Below are 15,831 nucleotides of genomic sequence, written 5' to 3' on the forward strand. Positions count from 1 at the left end.
TATTGCTGATAAAGGATAAACCAATCGATACTCCAAAGAGGGCAACTTGGCGACTTTTGTCAAAACTACAAATCATCTGTTCTTAGATAGACCTAGCATCTCCGTTTTTCAGAACTTATCCTACAAAGTGACATATGTGCAGAGTCGTCCTCTGCAGCCTTGCTCATAATAGCTAAAGACTGGAAGTGACCGAAATGCTCACCAACAAGGACTGGTTAAAAAAATAACAGCAGAAGAACCCACAACGAAGAATACACAACTATGTACCGGGGGGCTTGGGGGAAAAAATAAAATCTTAAAAAATAACAGCAGAGCCACACCACGGAATACTACGCAGTCATATAAAAGAACAGAGCGCAGTCTCCGAGATAAATTTTCAAACAATACAAGCAAGATGCAAAACTTCGTGCATGCGGGGTATGAGATCGTTTTTGTAAAAACGGGAGGAAAAGGATCCAGACGTCACTTGGCTTGTCGGCACATGGAAAAGGACGCAAGAAACGGCCCAGGGAGGGACAAGCAGGAGACCATGGTTCCGGAGAGGGGGCTTTGCTTAGATCTTTCCGAATGTTTGGAAATGTGAACTATCTGGATGCACTCCTCATCCGGATAGGAAAATGGTAATTTTAGGAAATAACACATTGCCTGCTGTGTGTTTCTTGTGTGGCTGCCTAGGGTGTGGGCTCCCTCGGGGCTGGCCCTGGTCTCAAGGGTCCTCGACTGTCAGGGGACCCTCAGGAAATATCTGGGGAGGGAAGGAGAGCACCGTTTCCCAAGCTGGTGAGACAGAGAGCAGGCAGGGCAGCCAGCGAGCGGAGGAGGAGCGGGGAGAGGGGGCGAGGCCGGGCTGCGCCAGGACAGCAGCAGCTGCTGGGGTCGTCTACCTGGGGGGCCGGCGCCGGGGAAGCCTGGCTGTCGGGGGCCTGAGGGCCGAGGCCAGCTCCTTTGGCGACAGGGGCCGTCAGGGCTGGGTCTTGGGCGGGAGGCGGGGCGCTGACTATGACCGAGGCGGGCACGGAGAGGTGGGGGCCCTCTGTGGAGAGGGGCTGCTGGCTCCTCTCCTGAAATGGGCAGCCCGCACAGGGTCAGAAGGCCACCCGCACGGACCCGCAGCCCCCCACCCCGAGACCCCCGCCCCAACTGATGCTCCAGAGAAGCAGGGGTGGGAACCGGGCGGGAGGGGCACCGAGAGGCCAGGCACAGAGGCCCCCGGTCGGGGGGGGGGGCCGGGATCCTGGGGTCCAGGTGCCAGGGGGGCTGCATACTGGGCAGCTCGTCCCACGGGGTCCCTGTGGGTCATCTCCCAGCGCCATCTCCCCTCCATCTTCTGCCCCATCTGTCCGTCCACGTCTTGCCCGCTCTCTGTGATCCCTCTCCGATAGTCCAACAGGACAGTCTGTCTATGTGTCAGTCCCCCTCCTTGTCAATCTTTCTGTCAGCCAGCCAGCCAGCCGTTCAGTCTCTGTGTCTGTCTTTCTGTCAGTCAACCAATCCCTCTCTTTGACAATCTGTCTGTCAGAGGGGCCCTCCCCCGTCTGTCTGGCTCCCTGTCACCCTCAGCCTCATCCTAGGGGACGCCCATACCCAGAGCAGGGGTGCCACCTCCAAGATGCTCTCCCTAACCCACGAGACCCTCCCCAGTTGCTGCCCAGCCACATCCAGTTTCCCCCTGGTCCCTCCCCCATACCCCCCACCCCGCAGCCCCCGGCCCTGGTTACCTGGGGCAGGAACATCTGCAGGGAGTCCTGAGTGAGGATGGCCGTGGTGGCGGCGGAGGGAGGCTGCCCCAGGACGATCTTCTCTGGGCTGGACGCCAGGCCCGGGCTGGGCTGGGGGGTGGTGGCCTGAGGCGGGGCGGCAGCCTGAGGGGTGGGGGCCTGCGCGGGCGGCTGCTGCGCCTGCGGCTGCTGGAGGCCCAGAGACAGTGGCGTGCTGACGGCCGGGGGCCCCTGGGGGGCCGTCTGCACCGCGAGCACCGGCGTGGCCTCCCCGGCGGCGGCGGCAGGGGTGGCCGCCTGCACCAGACCGTCGGGGGCATTGAGCATGGTCACGGCGTTGGGGGGCAGCGTGACCCCCTGGAGGACGGTGGTGGCCGCGGGGCCGGCGGGCGCAGGCTGGCTCTGCGTGGGCAGGCTGCCTGCGGCCAGCGACACGGGCATCTGGAAGAGCGCGGGCTGGCCCACCTGGATGGGGGCGGCCGAGAGGATGTGCGCCGCGCTGTGCGCCCCCGAGTGCGGCGCCAGCACGGGGCCCAGACTCAGCGGGCCCGCCAGGTTCTGGTTGGTGAGGATGGGGTTGGCGATGAGTTGTCCGCCCGCATGGGGGGCCGCAGCCGCCAGGATCTGCCCCCCGACGTTGGCCGGCAGGGCGGAGAGCGGCTGAGGGAGCTGGACCGCGGATGCGCCGGGCAGCAGGAACTGGTTCTGGCCCGGGAGCATGTGCTGCGCGGGGATGACGATGCTGCTGCCCTGGTTCAGGAGGTGGACGCTCATGGGCTTGCTGAGGGTCCCGGGCGGCTGGGGTGGGGCCGCCCCGGTGGTGGTGGCCGGAGGCTGCTTGAAGACGTTGGCCGGCAGGGCGGGCGCAGGGAAGCCCGACAGCACCACGTTCTGGCCAGCCTTGCCCGCTGTCATGAAAGTCAGGTTCTGGGGGGGCTTGGGCTGCTGCGGGAGGCCCCCCGCCTCGCCCTGGATGGTGAGCGTGGCGCCCGCGGGGGCGAACGGCTTGGGGGTCAGCTGGTAGAGCTTTGGGGGCAGCACGCCCGCCGGCTTGGGCTGGATGGGCGTGGGCGTGCGATGCAGGATCACGTTGGGCGCAGGGACCAATGGTGACGCGCCAAGGCCGGGGGCCACCGCCAGCGGCTGTCCTGAGGGCGCCCCGCTGGCCGCTGCAGTGGCCGCTCCCGCGCCTCCGAACACCGAGTTCCCATTGAGCGTGGTGGCCACAGCGGCCGGCAGGTTCTTCTGGATGACCAGGCCGGCCCCCTGGGGTGGGACACCAGCCGATGCCAGGGTCACTGGCTCCGAGGGGCCGGCCGCGGAAGCCAGATAGCCACTGACTGGTACCTGCTTGGCCAGGAGCTGGGAGGTGGGCGGGTTGAGCGCCATGACTGGCTGGCCCACCACCTGGATGGGGGCCAGGCCCAGGGTGGCGGCCGTGGCGCCCCCGGGGCTGCCGTTGGGCAATCCCTGGAGGCCGGGGATGGGCTGCAGGGTCACGTTGCCCAAGCCCACCGGCTGCAGGAAAGGCTGAACGCTCAGGGCTTTGTTGACCACGTCGGGGGGCGGCACCAGGGCCTGGTGGGTGAGCACGGTGGGTGGGGCCTGCAGCCCCAGCAGGTCAGGGCCACCCGGGAAGAGGGCCTGGGGCCCCGCGGCCACGGTGGCAGCCCCCCCGGCCCCTGCCGGGCCCGCTCCGCCATCCGCGGGCTGCAGGGTGGGCAGCTGAAAGGGGCCCAGGTCCAGCTCGGCCTCAGCCTCGAGCGTCTGCTCGGTGATGTTGGCTTCCTGGAGGCTCTGCTGGAGGATGTCGCAGGGCTGGTCGGCGCCCCCGCCGGCCCCACCACCGCCCCCCGCTGCCGGCGAGCCCAGAATGTCATCTTCCAGGAAGTCTAGGTCCACGCTGGGGGCCGGCTGGCTGGGCTCAGGGTTCAAGTGGTTGCCAGAGGCTTCTTGCACATGGAGCTAGAGGCCGGGGAAGGTGGAAGGAAAGAGCTGAGGTTAGCAAGGGCCGGCGTGGCACAAGCAAAGGACACTGGGTGTCAAGGTGGCACGATCAGAAAGAACATCCATCTGGACGTGGCTGGACGTGGATTCAAATCCCAGCTCTGCCAAGGCTTAGCTGTGCCACGTGCCTGCTGAATCTGGGCTGTTTCCCCATGTGTACATGTCAGTAGAATGTAATAAAACCCTTTTTTTTTTCTTTTGACGAAGACTGGCCCTGGACTAACATCTGCTGCCAATCCTCCTCTTTTCGCTGAGGAAGACTGGCCCTGAGCTCACATCCGTGCCCATCTTCCTCTACTTTATGCGTGGGACGCCTGCCACAGCATGGAGTGCCAAGCGGTGCCATGGCTGCACCCGGGATCCCAACCGGCAAACTCTGGGCCGCCGAAGCAGAACACATGAACTTAACTGCTGTGCCACCGGGCCAGCCCCTAAAACCCATTTTTTTAAACAGCCCTACAGGCCCATAATATTTACCTTCAATTACAAAACCCAAAAAGCTCCAAAAACTCGACATTTTTCTAACTCTTTTGGTGGCAAAACCTGACCAGAACCGACGTGGCACTCTCGGGGGAAAAGGCATGATTTATCCACATCACACAACTCTTCTTAAGTTGGCCACGGAGAGGGAGAGCGTGTGCCGTGTTGCACGCAGTGCACGCACGTCCGTATCAGCTTTCCAGAACCTGAAAAGGCCTGAATTCCGAAACACACCTGGCCCCAAAGGTTTGGGGTAAAAGATGGTGGTTCTGTTAAAAATAGCGGCACAGCGGCGGCCGGACCCGAGTCTCGCCTTTGCGCCGGCTGTGTGGTGAGTTTGCTGTTTCTTAAATGCTTCCCACGCTGTTCTGGATGGCGATCCAGGACAAGCCTATAAATCGATATACGTGTGCATACTTGAGCAAATACTCCCGCAGCAACGATCACGCTGACGGCATGCAGTACCCACTGATATCTGACCAGATAATGGACCAGAATGTGTAGTTTGACAGATTCTGAGTTAATCCACGTGGAGAGCTCATGGCAGGACCTGGCGGCCAGCTGGTGCGTGAGAAACATCATCCATCATTATTATTACTGTCCACGTTGTTGTTGTTCATAACAGCCCAGTGAGACGGGCACTGCCCCCAGCCTCGTTTCCCAGATGGGGACACTACCTGGCCACTCAGCTGCTGAGTGGAGGGAAGTGTCTGGAAGGATGGGGCCCACACAGCCCCCTACCGACAACCAGGCAGTTCTGAGTTCTTTTTTTTTTTTTTTGTGCTGAAGAAGATTGGCCCTGAGCGAACATCTGTGCCCATCTTCCTCTACTTTATATGTGGGATGCCACCACACCATGGCTTGATGAGCGGTGTGTAGGTCCATACCCAGAATCCGAACCGGTGAACCCCGGGAAGCCGAGGTGGAGCACACGAACTTAACCACTTGGCCACAGGGCCGGCCCAGTTCCGAGTTCTTAACTGCTAACTGGCCATAACCAAACTCGCCGCCTGGGCAGGTGGTGACATTCACCGACATCACATACGAGGAGGTGCTTAGAACCGGAACAGAGACTTTACAGGAATTAAAAAATGATGGCAATGAGATGAATAACGACCACAAACTAAGACTACAGGCTCCTCGCTGCTCCTGGGTCTATAAATGTAGCAACACGGATGTGATGTTTATTTGCTGGGTTCTGCATTTAACCATTTATATTATGCAAGAAAAACCGTGTGGAGTATATGAGTATAGTCCTTGTGAGAACTGAATAAAAATTACCCTAAAGAGCCTGGCACACCATAAGCGTTCCGTAAACGACAGTGACAATGACAGAGCCGAAGGAGAGAGGACAAGTGGCACTCAGGAACGGGCCCGGCCCAGCCCGGCACACAGTAGGAGCTCAGTGAACGTCTGCCTTCCCCACTCTGGGCTGTGCTCATCACCCTCGACTTCATTTTCCAGGTGGAGACGGGGGTCTGTGGGGGACGGTCTCCCCATTCCCCAGGTCACACAGCCCCTGCTCCCCAGAAGTGTCCCCTGGAACCCCTGGGCCGGTGTCTGTCTTGGCTCCCAGAACAGCTCTGCACCAGCCTGGAAGGGGCCGGGCCCAGCACCCTCACCTCCCTCTCTAGGGGCCTGCGGGCCCAGCCCGGGTGGTCCAGCAGCCATGGGCCCCCCTCCACACCACGCTGCTCTCAGTGACTGCCCCCCGCTCTCCTCCTCCAGCAAAGTGCCCGGGGTGGGGGGGACGAGCGGGACCCCTCCCCTACCTCGGACCCCGCCCACCTCGGGCAAGCTGGGCCATGACGGGAGCCACTTACCCCAGGACCTTCATAGAAGGCACTTTGGGCCTCCCCAGGGTTATCCAGGAGGTCATCACTGTCGAGCTGCAACGAGACCCGCCCCCGCCCGAGGTCAGAGGTCAGCTGGGCAGCGGGCAGCCCCACGCCTTAGAACAAAAACCAGCTCAGGGTGACATGGGAGCAAAAAGACAGAGGAGGTAGGGGGCGGGGAGGGGGCGAGGGGCACAGGAAACTCTGCTTCCAGAGAAAGAGGCCCAAAGAAAGGGGCTGGGCAGCCCGTTTAAAACCCTAGGCAGCCCCAACACTGAGTCCGAGCCTCTCCCACCATGCCTGCCTCTCGGATCCCACCTCCACGCCGCTGCCCAAGCCGTGCCCCCTGCCTTTTGCCCGTCCTCTTTAGCAACACATCCTTCAGGACCTGTCACATAGGCCACGTCCTCCCAGCCACCTCCCGTCCCCTCTTACTAAGTCACTCCTTTCTCTATGCGGCCCAAGACCCAGCAGGCCCCACCATGCGGGCACCTGCGCCTGTCTCCAGGGGGGCAGGGACCTGTCTGACTCCCAGGGGCGTCTTCAGAACCTAGAACAGGGCCTGGCATCCACGTCAGTGCCCGCAGAATGTGTGTCCACGGCCAAGGTCCCCTCAGTTCCCTCCTCCTGCTGTTGGTCCAGAACCCCCAGCTGCTGCAGCCAACAGACCCCTCGGGCTTCTGGAATCTGCCCCAAATGCCTCGACTCAGAAAACGGTACCACAACCCGCTCAGCCACTCAGGCCCGAACCCGGGAGGCATTCCGGACGCTCCCTCGGCCTCGACATCGAAGCCACCAGCGAGTCTAGCTGCTTCTGCGTCCCAGCGCGTGGTCCCACTGCGCGCACCTCGCACCTCCTCTGCTGCCCGCCCCGTGGGCCCGGCCATCAGTGTCCCACGGCACTCGCCTCCCCTCCACAGATCACCCCACACTCCTCCTTCCAACCAGAGGAGCTCCGGTCCCCTGCCTCCGAGGGCGCCCCAGCTTAGCAACCCACTCCTGGGGACGCCACGTGATGAAGTGACCAGTCATAAAAAGCACAGAGCTTCCTCCTGGCTCTGGGCCACCTGTTCTGGGGAAGCCAGCCACCATGTCTCGGGGACCCTCACGCAGCCCCACGCAGAGGCCCACGTGCCGAACCGCCAGCCAACAGCCAAGGGGATGAGTCATCGCGGAGGCCCGTCCTCCGGCCCCAGACAAGCCCTCGGATGACAGCGGCCCCAGGAGGGACCCTGAGCCACAACACCCACCCGCCCTCGGGAACCGTGAGAGCACTCTCAAAGGTCCGGAGTCACTCAGCATTGGGATAATTTGTTACACGGCCGTAGATGACGGATGCACCGCTCCGCTCTACAGACTTGCACGCATCCCGGCTCTGTCCCATTCTTTGGGGTGCAAATCATATGTGGCTTTCTCCTGCTTAAGAACCCAGCAGAGCTGCCTGTCGCGCTCAGGATAAAACCTGAACTCCTCCATCAGGGGCTTCCAGGCCCGGGACGACCTGGTGACCCGCGTCCACTCCAGTCTCCCACCTACGCGTTTCCCCTTCAGTCCGGCCCATCGGCCTTCTTTCTGTTCCTCGAACGTGCCACACTCTCGCCCTGCCCGGAGCACCTCCCTTTGATCCGTCAGGTTCACCTTCAATGTCACCTCCTTAGAGTGACCCACTCAGACCACAAGGAGAGGGTCTTAAGGAGCCCCTGCCCCCACCCAGTCTTTTTCTTTTCAGCCGTTTTTGTTGTGTGAGTGACGTTATCATTGCTCATTGTACTCTGCACGGGGCTTTCTGCTGTCACCTGAATCAGTTACCGGCTGCATTATTTACCGGGAAACCATGTGTGGTGTGAGGGCAGGGATCTGCCATCAGTTCTGTGCCACCCCCTGCCCACCCCCACCGTAACCCCAACGCCCGGCTCACAGAAGGCAGGGGGCAGATGCCTACGGAACTGGGGGACAAGCCTCCCGGCTCCCAACTCCACACCCCCACGCCTGGCCCCGGCTCTCACCTTCTCGGATCCATGTAGGAAGTCGTTGAGGGCCTGAGGGTCACTGAAAGAGAGAAGGGGGGAGACACTGAGGAGGTGCGGGGGGGGGGGGGGGGGGGGGGGTCAGGGGGGGAACCCGTTACTCACCAAATCACGTCCAGTAAGCATCTCCCATCCTCATCATCCATCGCCACTGGACGGGGCCGGGCGGGGGGAGGGCAAGGGAGACCAGGTTAGACGTCGGCCGTGGGCCAGGGCCCTCCCCCTCAAGGGCCAAGGCCCTGGAGGGGTCAGCTTTCTGTTCCCCCGAGTCTGTGGGCAGGAGTGGGGGTGGGGAGCAGCTCCCCACCAGGAGCCTCCTGACCAGGGACGGCTGCCTTTCCCTGGCCTCAGAGGATGATGACATCAACCGAGCCCTCGTGAGCCCCGATCACACGCAGGCCCCGTAGCCAGGGATCCACACGCCCGTCACTCATTTCATCCTCAGGGTATCCCGAGAGGCGGGTCCCGCCACCCCCACTTTGCAGATGAGCAGACGCAGGCATAGAGACCCTCATTCTCCGTCTCCCAGCTGCCGGGCGGCCTCGAACCCAGGCAGTCTGGCTCCGGAGCCCGTGCTCCTGCCACCACGCTGTCCTGCCTCGCTGCGCGCAGGGCCTGGCCCCGAGTGGACTGCGGCAGGGGCGTCCAGATGGGCAGGTGAGGGAAGGGGCAGTGGAGGCGGCAGGAAGGGCCCCACGGCCTGGCACTGGGACCCCCGTGAAGACGCGCACAGTGTGGATCTCGAGGAAGGGGAGTGAGGCGAGAGACCAGGAGGACAGGGGCCCTGAGTCAGAGGAGCCGAGGAGGCAGGCTGAGCCGGCCGGCACGACGAGGACGAGGATGGCGCACACCTGTTGGGGGCACCATGTGCCAGCTCTGTCCCAAATGTGAGTCCGCGTGGCCCCCGTGGGGAAGGGATGTCGTCAGCCCCATTTTCAGAGGAGGAAACTAAAGCGCTCATACTTGCGCACCCACCCCCACCATCTGACCTCAAGGATGCGGGCAGGACGCCACGAGAAAGCGGACGCGGTCCCTCAGAGGCACCAACTTAGACCCAGGGCCATGGAGTTCCAACCCTCTTTTTTGGGGGGGGTGGGGGAGGTCCTGAACCTCACTGAGAATGTGGTGACTGTCACGGATGCCCCCAAACTGCTATAACCTCGCACACGCGCCCTCGGCTGGTTCACAGTCTTGAAGAGCATCCTCTTAATGCCTGTGACCTCCTCACCACCACCCAGCTCCCCCTGCCCGCGACCACTCTGTGACATAAGGGTTAGGGTCTCGGGTGACCTCTCGTGATCGGGTGAGGGTCTGCCCTGAACGGGGCCTTGGAGAATGTGATGAGAGCGAAAGACGGTCTGGCCAGAAACAGGCACGGGACACACACACACACACACACACACACACACACACACACATATGCGCACACACGCACACGCTTGGTGGGCCTGGGGTCGACAGCCCTGGTCTACAGGAGGGCGTGCAACACACAGAAACACGCGCATTACGCCCCCTCCCCCAGCTGGCCGTGGGGACCGTCCCCAAGGCCCTGGCTGCGTTTGGCGGTGGGGACGGCGCTCTCTCTGCCTCCGTCTCCCGGCCCCGCCTATGCTTCCTCCTTCTCGGGTCGCCAGGTCTGCAGCCCTCAGGGCCCTGCGCTTCCCCACCAGCCCACGGGGACGAGGCCAGCCAGGGCGCTGCCCAGTCTGGAGGGGACGGGGAGCGAGAGGCGATGGCCAGCGACCCGGGCGCCCGGGAGAGGAGGGGCTGGCGGAGGCAGCCGGGCCGGGCTCTGCCAGGGAGGAGGGCTCCCGCCCCGTCCGGGGGCCCAGGACAACGGCCCCCACGTGGCATGAACAGGGCTGCTCGCCGCTTACCTGCGCTACCGACGAAGCATGAAGGGAAGGAGGGGGCGTCCACTCCAGGTCTATGCGGGTCCCCCAGCCGGGGACGTGGGGAGCGTCCTCTCGGGAGCCAGCTGCGGAGAGAGGGTGAGAGAGGCTGTGAGCGAGGGGGAGAGATGGAGCCAGAGACACGGAGAGAGACAGAGACAGAGACAGAGAGAGACAGAGACAGAGACAGACGGAGAAAGACAGAGACGGAGACAGAGAGAGACAGAGACGGAGACAGAGACAGAGAGACAGAGAGACAGAGACGGAGACAGAGAGACAGAGACAGAGAGAGACAGAGCGACAGAGCAACACAGAGTCAGAGACAGATGGAGAGAGACAGAGAGACAGAGACAGAGAGACAGACAGAGACAGAGATGGAGAGAGACAGAGATGGAGACAGAGACAGAGATGGAGAGAGACAGAGACGGAGAGAGACAGAGACACAGAGAGAGACAGGGGCAGAGAAACAGAGAGACAGAGACAGAGAGAGACAGAGACGGAGATGGAGACAGAGAGAGACAGAGACAGAGAGACAGAGACAGAGATGGAGACAGAGAGACAGAGACAAAGAGAACAGAGAGACACAGACGGAGAGAGACACATAGATACAGAGACAAAGAGAGACAGAGAGGAAGAGGGAGACAGAGACTCAGAGACAGAGAACAAGAGAGACAGAGACACACAGAGACAGAGACAGATGGAGAGAGACACATAGATACAGAGACAAAGGGAGACAGAGACTCAGAGAGAGACCGAGACAGAGAGAGGGGGAAGGGTTGAAGAGACGAGGTTCATGGGGAAGTGGGAAAGCAGAGGTCAGACACAAGTGTAAAACCACATAAACACCACGAGACGTTGTCCTGTACCCGATATGCACACACGTCACACACTGTCCTGTGGGAGATCGCGTTATTCCACAGCACTTATTGGCATTTCCATCTAACATAACGGTCGCCGTCCCTTGTTCGGGTCCCCATGTTCTATGAAGTCGCCGTGAACCCCCAGGACGAGCACCGCGCCACCAAAACCCCGGGTTAGGCTCCGGAGAGCCTCTGGCGACATTTCCATCAGCCCTTGGTTACCCTTTCTGTGCAAAGACATCATCCGGCAGACACTGTCGCCTTTTCGTGGGGAGCGCACAGCCGACAGCGGAGCCTCACGCAAGCCCCGCATCTCCTCCACCGACCACCACCCCCTGCCCGCGAGTACGGACGCCGGACCGCCCTCGGGGGCCACGCGGGGAGTCATTCACGACAGTGAAATCACCAACAAAAAGCACAAACTGCAAAAAACGTGGCCCTAAAGAAGCCACAAAAAGGACACTTGTTTACAGCGCGAGAGCCCAGACGAGAAGGCAGAGCGGCGCCTGTGCAACCTCGGCGGGAGCGTGAGCTCCCGGCGACTCCGACTTTCCTCCGCGCTGCTCGCTTCCGCGGGCGGCCAGGACAGCACCGGGACTGCCGATTTCCAGGTTACGAATGTTAGCGAGTACGCGAACCCGCAAATACGGAATCCGCGAAGGACGAGGATGGACCACAATGAGGATAACGATGCGTCACACAGACCGCAGGACCACTGTGTGCCGGCCACTGGTTTTAACCACTCTACACGTGTTAACCCATCTCACTTTCTCTAAATCCCCATAAGGCAGGTACTTTTATTAGCCCCACTCTGCAGATGAGGAAACTGAGGCTCAGAATGGCTAGCAACATGCCCAAGTTCCCTCAGCTGGTGAGTGGCCAGGCCGGGATCTGAGCCAAGGCAGGGTAACCCCAGAATCCCCACCCTTAACCACCATCCCACACACAAGGTCCTCTCATTATATTGTTCCTCTTTTTTTTTTTTTTTGGTGAGGAAGATTCGCCCTGAGCTAACACCTGTGCCCACCTTCCTGTGCTTTTTCTATGCAGGATGCCTCCACAGCATGGCTTGGTGAGCGGTATGTAGGTCCACACCTGGGATCCGAACCCTTGAACCTGGGCCGCCAAAGCAGAGCACACAGAACTTTAACCGCGCGGCCACGGGGCCAGACCCTATATCGTTCCTCTTTCAAAATCTGAAGCAAATATGGTAAAAATGTCCAGATGAAGCTGGGTGATGGCGTGCAGGCCTTTGTTATCATTTTATAAATGCTTGGAATAGTTCAGATTGCAAAAAGCGATGAAGAGAGCGGCACGAAACAGGGAGGAGGAACTGGGAGCATCAAGCGGCTTCCTCTTCCTCTCGAGCCCCGGGCCCTGGAAAGAGCTCGAAAGCCTCTGTCACGAGACCGGGGAACATGGTCTCCCGTCCCATCCAGGACCCAGGTGCCCAGAGCTCCCGGCCTGGAGGGCGGCTCTGAGAGGGCAGCCAGCTTCCGGCTGGTTCTCCACTCCTCCTGCCTTCAGTGTCGGGGGGGGGGGGGGGTGGCCCCAGCCCTGCAAACTCTAGACCCGCAGAACGAGAGCCGGGAGGGGCTGCTTCCTGGACAGGCTTCTCCAACGGGGTCCGCAGTGGACGTCCAGCGGGTGGCTCCAGACTTCTCCGTGAGAAGCTTTGATTTGTGTGTTTTCGTTCCGCTGGTGACAGCAGAGAAATAAAGCCGGGAGAGGGAACTGTTCTACATCGAGACGGGCTGTCAGTTACACGAGCATTTAAAATGTAGCTCAGGGCCAGTCTTCCTCAGCAAAAAGAGGAGGATTGGCGGCAGATGTTAGCTCAGGGCTAATCTTCCTCAGGGGAAAAAGAAAAAACCTAAAAATTAAATCCTCATCTTCGAGCGGTGGGGGGGAGGGGGTGTCACACTCTGAAACAGAAAGGCTAAATGTTGACAACTGTCGAAGCTGTGTGATCGGTACCTGGGGGCTTCATCATGTTCTAGGTACTTTGTAGATTTTTGAAAGTTTCCATAATCAAGAGAGAGGAATACATCAATGATCGGCAGGTCTGGGGCTCCCCCGAGATGGGTCCCCCTGTTCGGTCACCCGGGGTGGCATCTATGTCTCCCATCGGGTTGGTGTCAGGAGGCCCAGGTGACAGTCCTAGGGTTGGAGCCAGGCGTTGAAATCCTTCTCCGCCACGCACAGGCTGAGTGACCTTGGGCAACTGACTGTGCCTCTCTGGGCCGCAGTGTGCTGACCTGTAAAATGGGCATAATCACAGCCCCAACTTCCCACGCGGGCGAGAGGCCCTTGGAAAAGGATCTGGCCTGTGGTTTGCACACAATGGGTGCTGGTACCGATATGATTCTGCAGCGAGGACGGCGACACATTGCCGGCGGAGGAGAAAAGGTCAGAGATGCCGCAGCCTCTGCCCCCCGGGCCTCACACTGACTCTCAGGACCCGGGTCTGACAGGGCGGCGGCCAGCAGAGGGGCCAGGGCTGCTGCGTGTGCAGCAACGCGGCCGAGTCGCAGCAGCGACACCATGAAGCTGCCATTAAAAGGCGGCCCGCGAGCGCCCCGGGTGGGCATCGGGCACAGCTGGACGAGCGGAGCCCTTTGCTGGAGGCACTGGGGCCTTGGGGTGGGGCACGGGTCAGGGCCGGCTCGGCAGCCCAGGGGCCGGGGTTCTCATCCCAGGGCTGCCGCTTCGGAGCTGTGTGCCCTGTGACCAGTTACGTATCCCTCTGTGCCTCAGTTTCCCCATCTGGAAGATGGGGATAACAGACTGAGTCCCGCCCCACAGGGCTGTCATACACGAACACCTGGGATCCTCACGTGTCGTGAAGTGCTTGCTAAGTGATTGATGCTGCTGCAATCATCGTAACCGCCATTGTGAACGTCACCTCGGGTGACAACTGCCAAAGTCCTCTGGCCACAGGACAGCCGGGGGGGAGAGCAGCCCCCAGACCCCAGCTCCTCCACCGGCTGCTGTTTGCCACGTGTCGCCCTGGAGCATGTCTGGAAAGGTTTATGAATCATCAGCTTCACACCGCCAGGCACCAAGGCTCCTTGAAGCTAAGAATTGTGATTAAAATTCAGGGAGTAGGGACAGGCCTGGCGGTGCAGTGGTTAAGTCCACACGTTCTGCTTCAGTGGCCTGGGGTTTGCCAGTTCAGATCCCAGGCACGGACCTACACACCGCTCATCAAGCCATGCTGTGGCAGGCGTCCCACATATAAAGTAGAGGAAGATAGGCACAGATGTTAGCTCAGGGCCAGTCTTCCTCAGCACAAAAAAAAAAAAAAAAAAATCAAGGTGTAATAATGGCATTATGTTCTTTTTTTTTTCTTTAGAGTTCTTACTTTTTACAAATGCCTCCTGAAATCTTCAGGGCTGAAAGGATAAAACGTTTGCATCTTACTGCAAAATAATCCAGTGTGGGCGTTTGGGGGGACACAGATCTGCGCTGTCCTGTACGACAGCCACGAGCCGCATGCGGGTCTGCACATTTAAGCTGAAGTGAATCCAGCGAAATCAGAGCAAAGACTTGAATAGATGTTTCTCCAGAGAGGACACGCAAGTGGCCATAAGTACTTGACAAGACGGTCGGCCTCCCTGGTCATTAGGGAAACACAACTGAAACCCCTGACACCACTGCCGCCACCGCGGGCACGGCTGCTGTCAAAACACCAGAGAAGCGTTGCTGAGGATGTGGAGGAGCTGGGAGCACCGCGCGCGGCCGGTGGGAACGCAAGACGCTGCAGCTGCTGGGGAAGACAGTTTCGCAGTTCCTCAAAAAAATTAAAAATAGGATGACTGTAGGATCCAGCCGTTCCACTTGCGGGTATAGACACAAAAGAATTGAAAGCAGGATCTCAAAGAGATATTGGAACACTCACGCTCACAGTGGCGTTATTCACAAGAGCCGAAAGGTGGAAGCCATTCAAAGGTCCGTCGGGAGATGAAGGGGGTAAGAAAGACATCTACGCACAAGGGAAGATTACTCAGGAAGGAAATTCTTCTTCTTCTTTTTTTTCTTTTTTTTTGCTGAGGAAGACTGGTCCTGAGCTAACATCCGTGCCCATCTTCCTCTACTTTATACGTGGGACGCCTACCACAGCATGGCTTGTTGAGTGGTGCCATGTCCACACCCGGGATCCGAACCAGCGAACCCCGGGCCATGGAAGTGGAACGTGCACACATAACCACTGCGCCACCAGGCCTGCCCCAGGAAGGAAATTCTGACACAGGCTACAGCAGGGGTAACCCCAGACGACATCACGCTAAGTGAAACGAACCAGTCCCCAAAAAGATACACACTGCACGAGTCCCCTTATGAGGTACAGAGGGACGGAGGGCAGGCGCCTGGCCGCCGGGGGACACGGGGACGCGGGGCTGTGGGCTCACGGGCGCCGAGTTTCAGTTCTGCAAGATGAAGGGGGTTCTGGAGACGGGTGGTGGGGACGTGAAGGTACTTATGCAGCTCGACCGTGAGTGAAAAAGCGGCTAAGGTGGCCGACTTGACGTTACGTGTGTTTCACCGCAATAAAATAATGGAATATACAGACAATCAGGGACAGCAGAGCTTTCAATAAAAAATGCACGAAAAAAGGAGAGGAAATGGAACACGTAGTTCTCAGGCCACATTCCAAGCACTCGACTGCCACTGGGGGCCGGAGGCTGCGGGCGGGGCTGGTCTGCAGAACGACAGATGGCTGGATCCTGGGGAGTCGGTGGGCGGAGGGGTCCCCGTCTTACTATGCTATTTGGTGCACATTTGGAATTTGCCACAATAAAAAGTTTTTACTTAAAAAAATACTTTAGGGGCCGGCCTGGTGACACAGTGGTTAAGTACACATGTTCCAATTTGGCGGTCTGGGGTTCGCCAGTTCAGATCCCGGGTGCAGACACGGCACTGCTTGGCAAAAGCCATGCTGTGGTAGGCGTCCCACATATAAAGCGTTGGAAGATGGGCACGGATGTTAGCTCAGAGCCAGTCTTCCTCAGCAA

The 15,831-nt window shown here is 59.9% G+C and overlaps 1 protein-coding gene across 3 annotated transcripts in view; it reads right to left on the reverse strand.

The window, feature by feature from the left end:
• Positions 1 to 719: 719 nt before the first annotated feature.
• BICRA (BRD4 interacting chromatin remodeling complex associated protein) overlaps positions 720 to 15,831 on the reverse strand; it is a 63,755-nt gene continuing 48,643 nt past the window's right edge. For all 3 annotated transcript variants that reach the window (XM_046683903.1, XM_046683902.1, XM_046683904.1), the window contains exons 2-7: positions 9,945 to 10,045; positions 8,173 to 8,218; positions 8,047 to 8,089; positions 6,029 to 6,094; positions 1,719 to 3,683; positions 720 to 1,061 (exon numbers count right to left, since the gene is read on the reverse strand). In XM_046683903.1, the coding sequence (XP_046539859.1) occupies positions 735 to 1,061; positions 1,719 to 3,683; positions 6,029 to 6,094; positions 8,047 to 8,089; positions 8,173 to 8,213 (2,442 nt within the window). In that variant the 5' untranslated portion in view covers positions 8,214 to 8,218; positions 9,945 to 10,045 and the 3' untranslated portion in view covers positions 720 to 734. The remainder of the gene's footprint in view (positions 1,062 to 1,718; positions 3,684 to 6,028; positions 6,095 to 8,046; positions 8,090 to 8,172; positions 8,219 to 9,944; positions 10,046 to 15,831) is intronic.

This window comes from Equus quagga, chromosome 13, assembly GCF_021613505.1.
Source record: "Equus quagga isolate Etosha38 chromosome 13, UCLA_HA_Equagga_1.0, whole genome shotgun sequence".
Classification (NCBI taxonomy): Eukaryota; Metazoa; Chordata; class Mammalia; order Perissodactyla; family Equidae; genus Equus; species Equus quagga.